The sequence below is a fragment of the Mustela nivalis genome, assembly GCF_964662115.1.
Source record: "Mustela nivalis genome assembly, chromosome: 15".
Taxonomy (NCBI): Eukaryota; Metazoa; Chordata; class Mammalia; order Carnivora; family Mustelidae; genus Mustela; species Mustela nivalis.
In genome coordinates, this window is record NC_139034.1 from 4,629,305 (window position 1) to 4,644,143 (window position 14,839).

At 48.5% G+C, this 14,839-nt stretch overlaps 1 protein-coding gene across 2 annotated transcripts in view; it reads right to left on the bottom strand.

Moving 5' to 3' along the window:
• LATS2 (large tumor suppressor kinase 2) overlaps positions 1-14,839 on the bottom strand; it is a 74,335-nt gene that overhangs the window by 9,622 nt on the left and 49,874 nt on the right. For both annotated transcript variants that reach the window (XM_082701675.1, XM_082701676.1), the window contains exons 3-4: positions 3,573-3,705; positions 929-2,340 (exon numbers count right to left, since the gene is read on the bottom strand). In XM_082701675.1, the coding sequence (XP_082557801.1) occupies positions 929-2,340; positions 3,573-3,705 (1,545 nt within the window). The remainder of the gene's footprint in view (positions 1-928; positions 2,341-3,572; positions 3,706-14,839) is intronic.

The following is a 14,839-nucleotide window of genomic DNA, read 5'->3' on the forward strand; positions in this document are numbered from 1 at the left end:
TTGTATGATTTAAATTTACTGTAACATTTTATTTTTTTAAAAGATTATTAATTTATTTATTTGACAAACAGAGATCACAAGTAGGCGGAGAGAGAGAGGTGGAAGCAGGCTCTCTGCTGAGCAGAGAGCCCGATGCAGGGCTCAATCCCAGGACCCTGGGGTCATGACCTGAGCCGAAGGCAGAGGCTTGAACCCACTGAGCCACCCAGGCGCCCCTATTGTAACATTTTAATTTAGATCATTTCATTAATCACCTTCTCTAGCAGATTAGTGTCAACTAAGGTACATTTAAAATATTATTTACTGGGGTACCTGGGTGGCTCAGTCAGTTAAGCATCTGATTTTGGCTCAGGTCATGATTCCAGGGTACTGGGATGTCCCTCTCCCTCTAGCCCCTGCCCCTGCCCCTCCCCCTGGTTGTGTTCTTTATGTCTCTCTCTCTCTCTCTCTCAAATAAATAAATAAATAAATAGATAAATAAAATCTTTCAAAAATATATATTATTTGCTAATTAAAGGATACATAGATTATTACCAGATATATTTTCCCTTATAAATCCCACAATTTCAATTTGTAGAACCTCAAACTTTGTTTCTCCTCTTTCAAAATGTTTAAATACCAGTTACTAACAAATTTTGTTAAGGAATAAGTACACATCATAAAAATCGATCTGGTAATCTGCCTGTTGGCTGCATCACACTCAGTGTTCACTGCTCCCCTGCAGAGTCAGGGTGAGCGGGCAAGGGAGCCTGAAATATGTGTCATTTCTCCAAGGTGTTCACCCTGTAACCGTATCATTGCCCTGTGAGGTGAATCATTTGTGATAAAGATGCATAAAGTAGAAACAAAAAAGGAATTCTGCTGTAATTCCTACTACCAATATAGGAAAGAGCCAGGGCCAAATGATAAGAACATAATTAGAAATTACTTTTGCCATTTCCTGTTCTAGCTGCAACCTCCGGTTGACCTTCTGCTGGTAGGTTTTTATGACATTTTCCACGTGCTGCTCCATGAAGAACTTAAACGCATACGGCGAGTAGCTCTTGATGCGAGATTCCCTCTTCTCTTCATCTCTGCTGTTTTTCCGAACAGGAACAGGAGAGGTCTGAATCTGCTTTTTATCCTTCCCCACTTTCTCCCCTTTGGCATTTTTGTGGCTCTTGTCACTCCTCTCGGCAGGCTCGGCAGCCTGGCTGCCTAGGAGGCTCTGCTCCATGCCCACACACAGGCTGTCCATGTCATACTGCTCTGACTTACTCCGGAGCAGCAAATGCTTGGGGTACGGTGGGGGCGGGCACCTCAGGTCTGGGCTGCCATAGTCAACGTCCAGCGGGTATGCATTGGCGCCCCCCAGGGGCAGAGGGTGCTCATCCTTGGAGTCCAGACTCTCCACCCCGGGGCTGGGTGCAGGCACCCAGGCTGGATGGGAGGGCCCCACAGCTGTCTGGGGCTCGGGCCGCATTACCCTCACACTCTTCACTGGGTGCAGGATGTGGGCGGCCGTCACAGCCGTGATGGTGTTGGGGGAGGGCATGGAAGGCTCCGTCTTGCTGGGCACTCCTGCCCGGATGGGCACGGCCACTGGCTGCTGGTGGTTGTTGAAAGAGTTGGTTCTGCTGGGGATGGGGCCTTCAGGCAGGAATGCCACGTGCTGGCGGGGGGGTGCCTCCAGGCCCGGCTTCTGAAGAGAGTCGCGGCGGGACAGGGTAGAGGACTGCCACTGCTGGACAGGAGGGCTGCTCAGGTCATAAAGGTCCACGTTGAGGCTGTTTCTGGAGGGTGTGATCAGACTCTGCGGGGGGCTGTCACTTGTGAACACCTGGCCCCGGGAGCCCATCATGTGCATTTGGTGGGCCTGTTTGTGGTGCGAATGGGGCATGTACAGCCCTGTGGCCCCTCCCGTGGGTGGAAACACATGGCCGGCCCCCGGCTGCACGGCTGGGCCCTTGGCAGCAAGGTTTGCGTATGCTCCTGCCTCCTTGTTTTGGAAGGAGGGGCTACGCTGGATGCCATAGCCCAGCGGCTCCCCAGGTACCAGCACGTGTGGCCTGTAGTGGGGGCCTTGCAGTGGGAGGGGTTGGCCCCCGGGGCCGGCCACTGGGAAGTTCATCCCTGCAGCCTCCATGTTTGCGGCATAGCCTTTGGGCTGGTGCTGATGGCCACCAGGCACGCTGTGAGTGCTTCCGGCGAAAAGAAAGTCCATATACTGACGAGGTACCTCCTCCAGTGTGCTGCTGCCCTCGTAGACTGCCCCACTCATCTGATGGTAGGGTGGGAAAGGCTCGCCTGTTCCTTCAAAGCTTGGCCTCCTTGGCACGGGGGCTGGTGTGATGCCCTTTCCTGCAGAGGAAAGAATGGGGACATGGTATTAGAGGGGAACCTGCTCCATTGACTCTGGCTCTTTCAGGCTGGCGCCTCGCACTGGCCATGTCCTTGGGGTCAACAATGCTGTACAGGCTCTGAAATGACCCCAGGCCCTCTGGAAGGCCCTCCCACAGAGGCTAAACTCTGCTGTGGGCAGATCCGGACGACCTTCTGGGTCAAAGGCTCTGCCCCACCCATCAAAGGCCCCTCACAGGGACACCTGGCAGAGCCGAGAACCTCTACAGACATCATCTAGGGCAGAAGCACAGCCAAACAATTACTTTTCCTGGGCTAAGAAGATGCATCAGCAAATACATGTCAAAGGCAAATGTAGAAGAAAATCATTACAGACATAGGCCTGCATTTCCCCTTAGAGCTGTGCTCTAAGACAGACCCTGGGACTCTAAGAATCTTGATTTGGAGAGCCAGCAGGCAATCATTCGAGGACCTTCTATCAACAAGAAAACAAGAGTCTGTTCTCTTAACAAAAAAGATACAACTTCCCACTCAATAGAAATTGATGAAGTGGGCTTTATCAAAGATCGTCTACAAAATAAGGAAAACTCTTTTTGCTAAATATCCAAAAATCCCTTATCATTCCCATGGACCTCAGCCACCCAAAACTTCTCATCTGCTACATCCTCGGAGAGAAACATTCACTGAGATCCAGTGAGGCAGAGCATGTGTGCTGGTATGTCTGGCCCCTCCCAGGGAACACTGCAGGGGCTGTCCTAGTGCCCTTGCCACGGCTGCCAGTCCGGAGAGCTGCCTGCCAGCCTGCTCTGAGGTAAGAGTGTGAGCAAAGATGTGTTCTAAGATCAATGAAATAAACCTCCCTTTTCAAAGACTCCCTCATAAGCCTAAGAGAAAATAGAACATTTTAGATCTCACTCTGCTGGGTTGCCTAACTTTAATATCCAGTGGGTTTTTTAATCTTCCCAGAACAAAGCATATATACAAGCAACTCCCGCCCCCACCACAGGAAGTACCACAGGCTATTTCAGGACCCAGGTAAGTCCTGTAATTGGCCACCTGCTGCCTCCCCTCACAGGGCACGAAGGCAGAGCAAGGCAGGCCCAGCTCACCACGAAGTGCAGTGAGGCAAAGGGCCAAGAGATAATCTGCTGGCCGGGGCCATACTGGACCTCCCTTCTTGTAAGTGGAGTTGTGTTTTTCGATCTCTCACAGTGCTGCAGGTCTGAGCTCACCTGGCGAGGTCTGCTTAATGACTCGCACAATCTGCTCGTTCCTTGGGTCCAGGTAGCCCATCTTGCTGATGTACTCCAGAGCGGCTTCAATGCTCCGGCTGCCGGTCTGCTTCAGAGCCCTGCCTGCCATCTCCTGGGAGAAAAGCACAAGGCTGCTTCAGTGGGTGGTATCAATGCCTGTCATCTTAAAACAAAGCCACGCGAGGACTTGCGTTGCCACCATGCTCAGGACTGTTGTGACATCTGCCTCTCTGTGCCTGCTGGGGTCCTGCAACGTGCCACAGACAAGTCTCAGAATGAGCACAACTGGCTCCATGTCCTCAGGTGCCTTGTGACAAAAGCTCCCACACACTAAACCGTAGGCTATTTAGGATACGTCACAAACACACTGGAATTTTGATGGTGGACCTGGAAGAATCTTAAGTTCTGCTTCTCCTTAGAAGACTTCTGTGATTGGACTGATTCTGCTTTGTGGGCAAACTTAAAACTAGAACAGTTTAATGTGAAGAATGGCTGAAGTCAGAGACCTTGTCTTTAACCTGCTCTGACCCCCAGGTTAACTTGGAGAAAGAGGAAGAGGGGAGGGTCACCAGAGACATTTAAAAAGAGCTTGCTGAATGCCCCTAGCTGGCTATGGTAGCTGAAACTTGCACTTGGGCTCCTGGTCTTGTGGGAGAAAGAGAAGCCAGGCCCTAAAGGAGCCCTTAGAGAAGTGCCCAGCATAGGACAAGCTCCCTAAAACTGCTTGTGGGATGAACAAGAGAAATAAGCTGGGGACAACCACAGGAGACACAGAGGACAAAGGTCAGGGATGAAGGACAAGGGTCAGAGGAGACGGATTCCTCCTGCTGGTGGGGAGGGGCACCAGACACTGCTGGTGGAAGAGATGAAGGCACAGCTAGCTCCCCAAGGACCCACAGAATTTGGGTAGATGGAGAGACCAGGGGGTATTCTTGGCAGGAGGAACAGCCAGAGCAGAGGCCAGGGGAACAGAGGATGGGCTGAGTGGCAGGCAGCAAACAGGGACATGAGAGACAGCAGAGAGGGAGCTAAGGCTGGGGCCAGACTGTACCAGGTACAGAGGCTTTCCAATCGGGGACATGAGGCAATGAGAAGATCAGGTTGGGCAGGGAGATGGTAAGCAGAGCTGGAGGCATTCCGAGGTCAGAGAGATCACACAGGCAGAGCGGATGGGAGACAGGAAGGGACAAGGTGCCTGCTGGTTGGCTCAGTAGAGCTGTGGGCGCACAGGAAGGATGGCAGAGGCTGGCCTCCTTGAGACAATAATGGAACAGGCTGAGGCAGCAAATGGGGAATTTGTGGGAGGGAACACAGAGCACTGTGAAGGTGGAGGGGCAGGCAAGCAGGGAGGAGCAACAAAAGGCAGAAGGGGTGGTGACAAGAGACAAGAGGGGGCCCAAAGGCATAAGGGGTAGGAAAGCAATGCAAAGGAGATCCCGTGGCTCAGAAAGGAGGAGAACAGGAGTGAGGGTGCAGGAAGATCCCAGGATGACGAGAAGGAAGCTCAGAGCTGTTCCAGGCAGAAAGACAGTGGCTGTGCTAGCTAGCTAAGGGCCACTCTGGAGAATCAGAACTCATCCCAGACACTGAGAAGGAACCGATCTCCCTGGCTTCCCAACCAAGTGCTTTTCCAGGCTAACTCAGAGCTGACCACTATGCTCCTGCCAGCCCTGGGACAGGGCATCACCTACCAATGACCTTCATCAGACCAATCTGTCTGTCCATGTGTCCTTCTCTGGGACTGGGAGAACCTGGTGGGGCCTGAATTCCACCTCATTTGTGGCTGTATCCACCCACCTAATGCAGCAATTGGAACAAATTCAGCGCCCAATATCCCTCTGATTATGTAATACTAAAATCCAGTTTTCCTTTCCTGGTCATATCCCCGCTTCATGGCAGGACAAAGCACACTGGCTGCTACCTGTGTCTATATTCTTGGTGATACCAAGACACATGACAAGATGATTGGGGCAGGGGGCAGGCACTGATGGCCTGAGATGGATGGGTGCGGACATGGTAGGTGCAGGAGGCAGGGCATGGCGGGGGCAGGGGGTGGGGAGAACATGGAGAGCCATTGATGAGGCAGAGGGAGAAACAGTAGTTAAGAACAGAGCTGTGTTTTGAAAGCAGAGCTTGGACGGACAGAAATGGCAAGTGTGTCAAATCTGGTGGGGCCGTTGAGAAAAGTGCAGAAAGTGAACACAGCGATGCCTCACCTGTAGACGGGAGGTAATGCTTCAACCTCCCGACTTCACAGCTATGTTATGCGATGAGATCATGTCTGCAGAGAACTCTCGACAGCTCGGAGGAAAACATGGTATAAGGCCGCATCTTATCAGGATCACCCTGGAGCTTTTGGCACCCATTTAAAATGTGTGCCCGAGGGGGCTGACCCTAACACGGCTGTCTGCTCTGTCTGAAACATGACCACCAGCTCCTGTCTTCTTCAGGTTGAACTGCCAGACACGCTCACTCCCTCAGCACCTGCCAAACGGCAGAAGAGTGTAGACTCTCTGACAGACCACCACATTCTCAAACTCTCCCAGTTTACTGGGTACCCATGATTTCAGGTTTATACGTTTATTGTGCTTTGAATCTAGGAACTTAACCAAGAAAAATGAACAGGAGACCACAAATAATGACTGTTCATAGCAACGCCTCAAATCATAAAACCTAACCAATGCTAACGAGGCAACCTGTTTATTAAAAACCATCAAATAATCCAGGTCAGGAGAGTCTTGCCCCTGTGTGTTCCTCATCCTCATTTGGAAAATAAGTGGTTTGTATAAGTTAACTCTCAGAAGATGCTATATACACACATGTGCAGCTGGGTTTTACAGCTGAAGGAAATCCAGGATCATTTCTAAATCCACGGGAACACGCACGCTGCCTCTCATCCACCTGCCCCATCAGCCGTGGACTGCGCACAGACCCAAGCAGGCGTCAGCCAGTGCTAAGCCCGTCCAACAGCATACCCTGCTCCCTGCATGGCTGCTGCGTGTGACCTCGCTAAAGCCCCACACAACTCTGGCTCTCAGACACCAAGCCAGCAGCTTGGACTGTCACCCCGGGAAGTAGGTTGGAACCTGCTTGGGGAGAGGTGCCAAGAGAGGAAGGGCAGCAGCCGCTGCCTCCAGCATCCCCACAGGGTGTCCAGGTGCTCCCAAAGGTCAGATGCCCCTCCTGGCACAGGTCAGTGATGATGGTGGAGCCAAGTCTGTCATTATACACAGTATTTCTAATGTACCCAAGAATGCCCAACTTCTGCCCCAGAGCACAGGTACTTTTCCTGGATGGTATGTGCTTGGACACTGGCATATCTATATGCATGCTGCACGGGCTAATACACGCAGTCCCCCTGCCCCTTTCTCCGGCAGTCACGTCCTGTCTGCCTGAGGACTGTCTCTTCCTCTTACCCGTCCCCACACCACCCCTGCACTCCCCACCGCCCACACACGTATGCTCCTCTGTACCTTGTGCTCCCATCTATTACTGATCTGTCCCGGGGCATCTAAAGTCTGCCCTACTAGTGTAGCAGCACAGAAACAATGTCTCACTAATTTTGATTTCCTTAGTACCTTCAGTAATAAGTGTCTTTGGAATAAAACTAAAAAGGCCTATCACAACTGTAATAGAGAAAAGGAAAACAAAACAAAAACCAAGGGAGAAAAGGGGTGACCTAATAAGGCCAAAGTTAAAGTGATGTGGCATGTGTGGGGCCCAGGCGGTGACAAGGCCCCCCACCCCCCACAAGGACCACCTCATTCACAGGAGCTGTGAAAACGAAGAGATCATCTTCCAACCATTCCTGAGACCTGACTAACAATATCACTTCTTCCCACACAGCTTTTTTCAGTGTATACCTTCCATGGAAATGTTCCATGGGCAGTCTTGCCCTCCAAGGCAGATCTGAGAGGAATCTGGGCTCTGAGATCTGGTGGGCCACCTGGCCCTCCCACCCTCCTTTGTTGCAGGACAGGGCTTCCATGGAATTCAAGGGAAACAATGAGGGATGAACCAGGCCCTGGGAGGGCAGAGGTGCCCCCAACCAGGGGCAGCTGCACGGCAGCAGGAGCGAACAGGGGCCCCCAGTCCCCAGACCAGTCAGGGGATCCAGACTTCAACATCCATCCCCAGACCCCAACTGTGTCTGTCTGTCCATTGGCGCCTTCCATCCCACTCCCTGTCTCATCTCAAATCCCCATTTCACAAAACTGCTCTTCAGTTTTCAATGGACTGATGAAGAAACAGAAACTACTGATCAGCCCTTATCAAATCCATAATAAAAATGGCTGGGAGGAAAAAAAAATACACCCCAAGATGCAATTAACAACAGCTAAAAGTACCTATTACAGGGGTTTGCACTTAACAGAAGGGTGACTTTCTATCTGAAATTCGAACCTGGGAAGCTCAGAGATACAGACATGGCCAAACAGTGGCTGCTCATAGCTCACAGCATGGAAACAAAAATGAGCAGGAGCTGATATGGTCAAAGCTAATCATGAACGCAATCTTCACTGTAAAATTTCCATGGAAACTACTTGGTTTTGATGAAAATAAAAGTAAAACCGGAAACAATTGTAAATTATCTAATTTCTAATGAAACCTAATGTGGGAGCTGACAAATGATGACCTTAAGCCTGTCCCAGAAAGTCACTGAAGCTTCATTTCCCACATTCTCCCCAACTTGTAGGAAGCTGTCCTGCCACCTGCTGCCCATAGGAGCCCATACTGCTGTCTGCTAGACTCTCTGCAGACCCCACACAGTATGTCTTGTGGTGCAGCTGGCTCAGCTCCAAGGTTTCCCTCCTATCAGAGAAGGCTAGAGGGTGACAGAGACAAGACAGGCGACTGCTCCCTGAAAAAGAGATCCCACCAAAGGCCCTGGAAACACTTCAGCGTTCACCCACAGCTTCCTAGTCGGCCCCAAGGAGCAAAAGCTCACAGGCAATTTGGCGGCACCTCTTCTGGACAAGCTGCCCCAGGGATGAGAGACTGAGAGAGAGGAAAGAAGCCACAATCCTATGCTCACTAGTGACCACCACGGGCCGCACACCACATGCCAGGCATGAGCAGAGAGTGGCAAAGGTGCTCACAGCCATGTCAGGACAAGGACAACTGGAAAGGGGGCTGGTGCCCTCTGGCTGGGCGAAAAGCCTGTGCACAGGCAAAGAGACAAGTGCACAGACAGTCAGGGGGATGGCAAGAGGCTGGCACCAGGAGATGGAGGGGGGATGAAGCTAATTCCGGGCATCGAGGCCTAGAGCCAAGCTGAGGCGCTCCTTTCTCAAGCGCTCACCCACCGTCCGTTCAACGTCCTGATCGAGAATTGTGCAGGGCCATTCCGAGCTAAAACCTGCTCTTGAGCAGGCAGCAGGGTGGCAGAGCACTACAGAGCCTCGACATGGAGCATGAGCCATGCGGCCTGGCTTCACTCCTGCCCTCTGCCACGTAGCAGCTGTGTAACCTTTAGCCAGCCAGTCATCTACCTACTTTGAGCATTTGTTTCCTCCCTGTGAAAGAAGCTAAGAGGGCCACCCCACAGATTAGAAGAGATAATGACATGTTTCAACACCATTTAAGGGTTTGCTCTTATAGTTCACAGAGGTACTTCAAGTGTCTCTGGTGACAAACATAAAGATTATGTTTGCAGATTTGATACAGATTCAGTATTTAATCTTTCTAATACTTCATTTCTTATACTTCATTTTTCCTACCATAATTATAACTAGAACGGTAAGGAATTCTTTTCACCAAGTCTCAACAGACACCTCCAACCTCTTCCAGTTCACCTAGGGCTGCCCCATAAATATTACTCCGTTCCGTGGGTGCTAAAATGGGAACAGGGTTGGGTGGCCGTGCCCTGAAGTGAACAAGTTGCCCTAAGAAGGATGGTCAGGAATCTGACACTAGAAAGAGCTGGCTGAATGGGACTCTGGCGGGAGAGCCACAAAGGAGGAAAGGGGTGCCTCTGGGGAGTCCAGGAAGTGGGGAGGCAGGATGAGGTGCTCTGGGTCCTCGCGCAGGAGGCCTCCTGCTGTGTGGGAAGGTGGAGATAAAGCACAAACAAGGGCTGTACCCAACCACAGGCTGAAGGAAAAGTAAAACGCATACTTCAGTATGATTTCACAAAAATCAAACTATTTCCCCAAATTTTCCTCTAGTACCTAATTTGCATACCTGGGCCATTCTTCAGGAAAGCCTCTTCTACAGAAGTTCACAAAATCTTCAAGCTACCCTACCATGTGTCTCCTATATTGCTTACCACTTACTAATTATCAATGGTCTAAAACTGAGCAATACAATGGTTAAAAAGACTTTGATAGCTTTATGCCACCTAGCAACATGCACCAAGAAAATATTATGTACAACTCATTCTCCTAAAGCACTCCAGAAAGCTTCAGTTAGGATTGTTTAATAGCTCATACAAAAGTTATGCTTATCCACTAGGGACTCAGGCACCGTGTCTATAAGCCAGCCTTCTCTTTCACACAGCCCGGCATGCTGGGGTTGAAGCTACTGCATGAGCTGTGCTAGGTCTGGTACAAGCTGCCTCCAGGGTTCAAACTCACTTCCTTGGTGACTGCTCTGTGCCACCTACGGCAATGACTCCACCTGTGCAAACCCACCCACCTGTTCCAGTCCTCCCATTTAGTAAACAACAGTGCCATTCTCCCAGCCTTGGAAGCATCCTGACGAGATTGCCTTCACATCCCACATCCAATCGAGAAGCACTTTTTCTCAGCTTTACCTAGACTAGAGTAGTAGAAGATGCTCGACGCTCTGAAGGCAAGAGCCTTCCACTTTAGGTATTTCTCCCAAAAGATTTCTCCTTTTATATTTTATCAATAAACTGTTGAGAACTTAAAACTGGTTCTTGTTAAAATAAATTCTGGAAAATGGGATTTCCCCATATCTTGTCTGCTATCAAAGGGACTGCAGTGAGGCAGTTTAACAAAATGGCCAAGTGGCTGATGTGTAGGGCATGGAACCAAACTGCCCTCCCGCTGTTCTGGCAGACTTGAGCTGCTCCACACCCCAATTTCAAAGCATTCACCAAGACCAGCCAAGCCTCCACTGTAGGTCCATTTCACCTAACAATCCCCTCTGCCTGGTCGGGATCCTGCCCCTCAGTAAGCTTCCTACTCAGCAGCCCTGCCAGCTGCCGCACGGCTCCCAGAGCCTGCCCTGCCGGCCCTGCAGCCCAAACAAGACAGGAAGCCCACCGAACAGCACGAGGAGGCCCAGCAATCAGCTGTGCTACTTCTCCAGGTGCGAGGGCTCTTGATGCCAACAATACCCAGCCTGGGGAAAAGGCTGTGGTCTGGCCAGGGATGTGCCCCACCTGCCTTTGCTCTCCTGACATGATCACCCTCAAATGGGTACATTTTCTCCACCACTCACAGGTCCTCCAGTACAGAGCTGTAGCAAACCTAGTTATGCACCTATGGTTTTTGAGTCATAACTCATAAGAGGACAAAAGCTGGGTTCACATACTCTATAAGGCTCGATTATTTTATGGGCATCAATGCAGGATTAAGATAACTGAAAATCAGCAAAGAGTTATTATGTATGAAGGAAGGAATTTTCTATGGAGGTCCTTCCTGGTAAGGAAGCATTTTTTTCAAATATAGCAAAGCCATATCCCAACATTTTAACATTCCACTTACAAATTTTGGCTGCAAAATGAGAAATGTAGAACTCGGGTCTTGTTGGGTCCATGTGGGCCTATGTCTCAGTCCTCAATACACACTATTAACTTAATTTCAGAGTCAGAATGGAGGAAAAGAATCTCTGGCCATCCCTTGATGAAGACCCCATCTCTGGTCAAGACCCCCGGCCACCTGAGCACTGCTGTCCTGGGACTCAAACACCTCCCTTCTATCCCCAAATCAATGGGCACTTCCTCAGCCTGACCAGGAAAAGGAAGACAGCACAGCTAGCTTTGTAATTGGGTGGTACTCCTCTTTTTCACCTTAAAAAGGAATCTGATCCAGAAGACTAGATTTCCTGAAGAGAACACCAAGAAGGAAAAGAAACAAACAGCAGCATATTTGGGAAGGGCACCCACGGTGAGCAACAGCCCTGAGAGAAAGGTGCCCGGGTGCATGGAAAGCTACGGTCCAGATAGCTGCTCCCGGTGTGCATAGCCCACACATGTCGCAAGGGCTGCCGCCGCCCTGCGTTCCCTCAACCAAATGCTTCCAGGAGTTCTTTTGGAAACAGAATGGAACACAGTGTTTCAGTGCATCCTGCCGCCAGTCTGTCAAGCCTTAATCAGAAACACCGGCCTCGGCGGACTGGATGTGAATCACCAGCCAGCCCAGCAGACCAGCCTCCTGCCATTCTCTGCCCTGCACGCAGTTTCCAGACAGAAGGAAGAGCTCTCTACGTGGGCTTGTAGGCACTTCCTTGTGTGTGTGCTCCAAAAATGGCTTGCACGAACAGAAGCAACCTCTGACTTTTAAAGGTATGTGCAAGAAAAGAAAATTACTAATGCACATTAGTGGCTCACGGCAACTTCAACTGCTCGTGGCGGCCTCCGAAAGGTTTGCTGGATGAAGCCACTGGACCTACACCTTATTTACCTAGCAAGTGGCTGTGAGTAGGTATAGTAACGGCCCAGTACTTTGGAGGAAAAAAACCACTTTTTAGAGTAACCTGTAGATAAGAGAATGAAGAATAAATCTGGCCTAAAACTAAACATGAAAATTTTCAACCTTGCCAATGATCAAAGAAACACTAATAAAATAATATTTTTTTTAATATTTTATTTATTTATTTGACACAGAGAGAGATCACAAGTAGGCAGAGAGGCAGGCAGAGAGAGAGAGAGAGAGGAGGAAGCAGGCTCCCTGCTGAGCAGAGAGCCCGACATGGGACTCGATCCCAGGACCCTGAGATCATGACCTGAGCCGAAGGCAGCGGCTTAACCCACTGAGCCACCCAGGCGCCCCTAATAAAATAATATTTTATAATCACTATTAGCACCGAAATAAAATAAAACAGTATAAAGACAAATGGGTTGTTGAAACTCTTCAACAGTCCCAGACTTTTGGTGGCAATATAAACTATCATACTCCTTTAAGATGAATGTTTGTTATTAAGTATCAATAGTTATAAAATTTGCTTGTACCCTGATTAAATAATTTTACTTCTTGAAATTTATTCTAAGGCTGTTTTTTTTTTTTTTTTTTAAAGAAATCTCTACCACCAACATTGGGCTTAAACTCATGGTCCTGACAGATAAAGAGTCTCATGCTCTACTGACTGAGCCCAGCCAGGTGTCCCTTTCAGGCTATTTAAAATAATACTTAAAAAGTATTTTAAAAATCAATTTGTACAAAGAGGTATCCAAATTAGGTATAATAAATCAGCCCCTTAAATAGAAGGAGGTGGGACAGGAGTTGGAAGGAGCTTAAATATCCAATGATAGAATGATTATGTTAATTATAATTAATGTATTGCCCAGAACATACTAATACAGCCATAAAAATACTTTCTATGGCCACAATTATTTCACTTGGCAAAAATTTACTAAGCACCTACCTCTGTTCTCAATACTAAATATGCAGTAGTGAACAACACATGCAACTTGCAATAGTGTAGGCAACATGCAAAAATGCTTACATACAAAACATTATGTATCTTTAACTACGTATGAATTAATTATTATATGTGAACAAGAGCTTAATTAGAACACGAGAAAAGAATCTGATTTGATTTTATATTGAACTACCCATGATTTCTTTTTGTTAAAGACAGTAACACAGTAAGAGTACTTATTGATGAACATGCCGCATTCCATTAGAATAAAACTACCTGTATCATCTAGCATCATCATTGTGAGCAGGTAATAAACTATTCAGATCACAATGGAGTCCAATGAGAGAGCAAGATTTCACAAGGTAATCCCTCTAAAATACCATGATATCGAGGGATATTTGCTAAACTGCTAAAGATTTTTACTTTTGCCACTGTCAAGGTAGGTGAAGAGAGGTATGCACATTCCATGGAAACTTAGTACAGCAAAATTCCCTCTTAGTTTTCATACACACATATGGTTTCAGGGGTCCAGATCCTCTCTTTCTACTCATGTGTGCCTGTGTCCAAAAATGAGGACCAACTCCTCCATCCCTTGTACACAGGCTGCAGCTCTCAGAGGAAGGTGGAGTCTATCGCCCCACCCCTTCAGTCATGGCTGGCCTGGGATCTTGCCCCAGTGGAATGAACCACAAGTGAAACTGTGCCCGTTCTGCGCCTTGCCTAGCCTTCAAGAGGCCTGGCTGCTTCCATCTTTACTCTTTGGCTCCCTGTGTGATTTAAGAGAGACCCAGCCAGCCTCAGCAGTTCCAGCCCGCCCCACTGCAGTTCTGGCTTGTGGGTGATGCCATCTTGGATGCTAAACCCCCAGCTGAGCTCCCAGTGGAATATGCCATAAAGAACCCCGGCAGATGTCACATGGAGCAGAACTGTCCAGGAGAGGCCAGCCAATCCAGAGGATCACCACAAATAATAAATTACTGTGATTTTGCAGCCACCAAACGTTCCGGGATGGTTTGTTACACAACAATAGACAATTGATAACTGACTCATCTTTTTCTGCAGTACATAATCTGGGGAAAAAAGTATGATTACCTATTTATCTTAAAACTTTACATTATCATAATTTGGCTGCATATTCAGCAGTAAGTAGTACTGCCTTTCTACACAGTCTTGCAACTCTGTTGGCCCTCAAATAGATACTTGGTTGGGTTAATATTTGACTACAAAATTATTATTTTATCTCTAAATGTTTTTGTTCTCTTAAAGGAGTACCTAACCCTTGGGTATGACTTGTTACAGTAATTAAACCCAATCTCTTGTTGAGAAAAATAAACTATTTTTTTAGTAATGAAAGTAATAAAAAAAAATAAATATACAAAACCACTTTAAAGTGCTTCAGGAAAGAATAGGCAAATGAATCTTTTTTTTTCTTAAGCAAGCTCTATGTCTAATATGGGGCTTAAACTCACAATGCTGAGATCAAGAGTTGCATGCTCTACCAACTGAGCCAGCCAGGGGCCCCTGGGCAAATGAATCTTTAACAGCACACATGCTGTTCAATGTCATGTCTGCAAGGGAGAACTCCTGGGTTCCAACCACATGTGTGCATGGGCATGCACTTACAAGTGCACACAGCCCACAGTCTGGGCTTAGGAAATCAGTACTGTACTGAGCTTCCCAGTCCCAGTCTCCAATCTGCA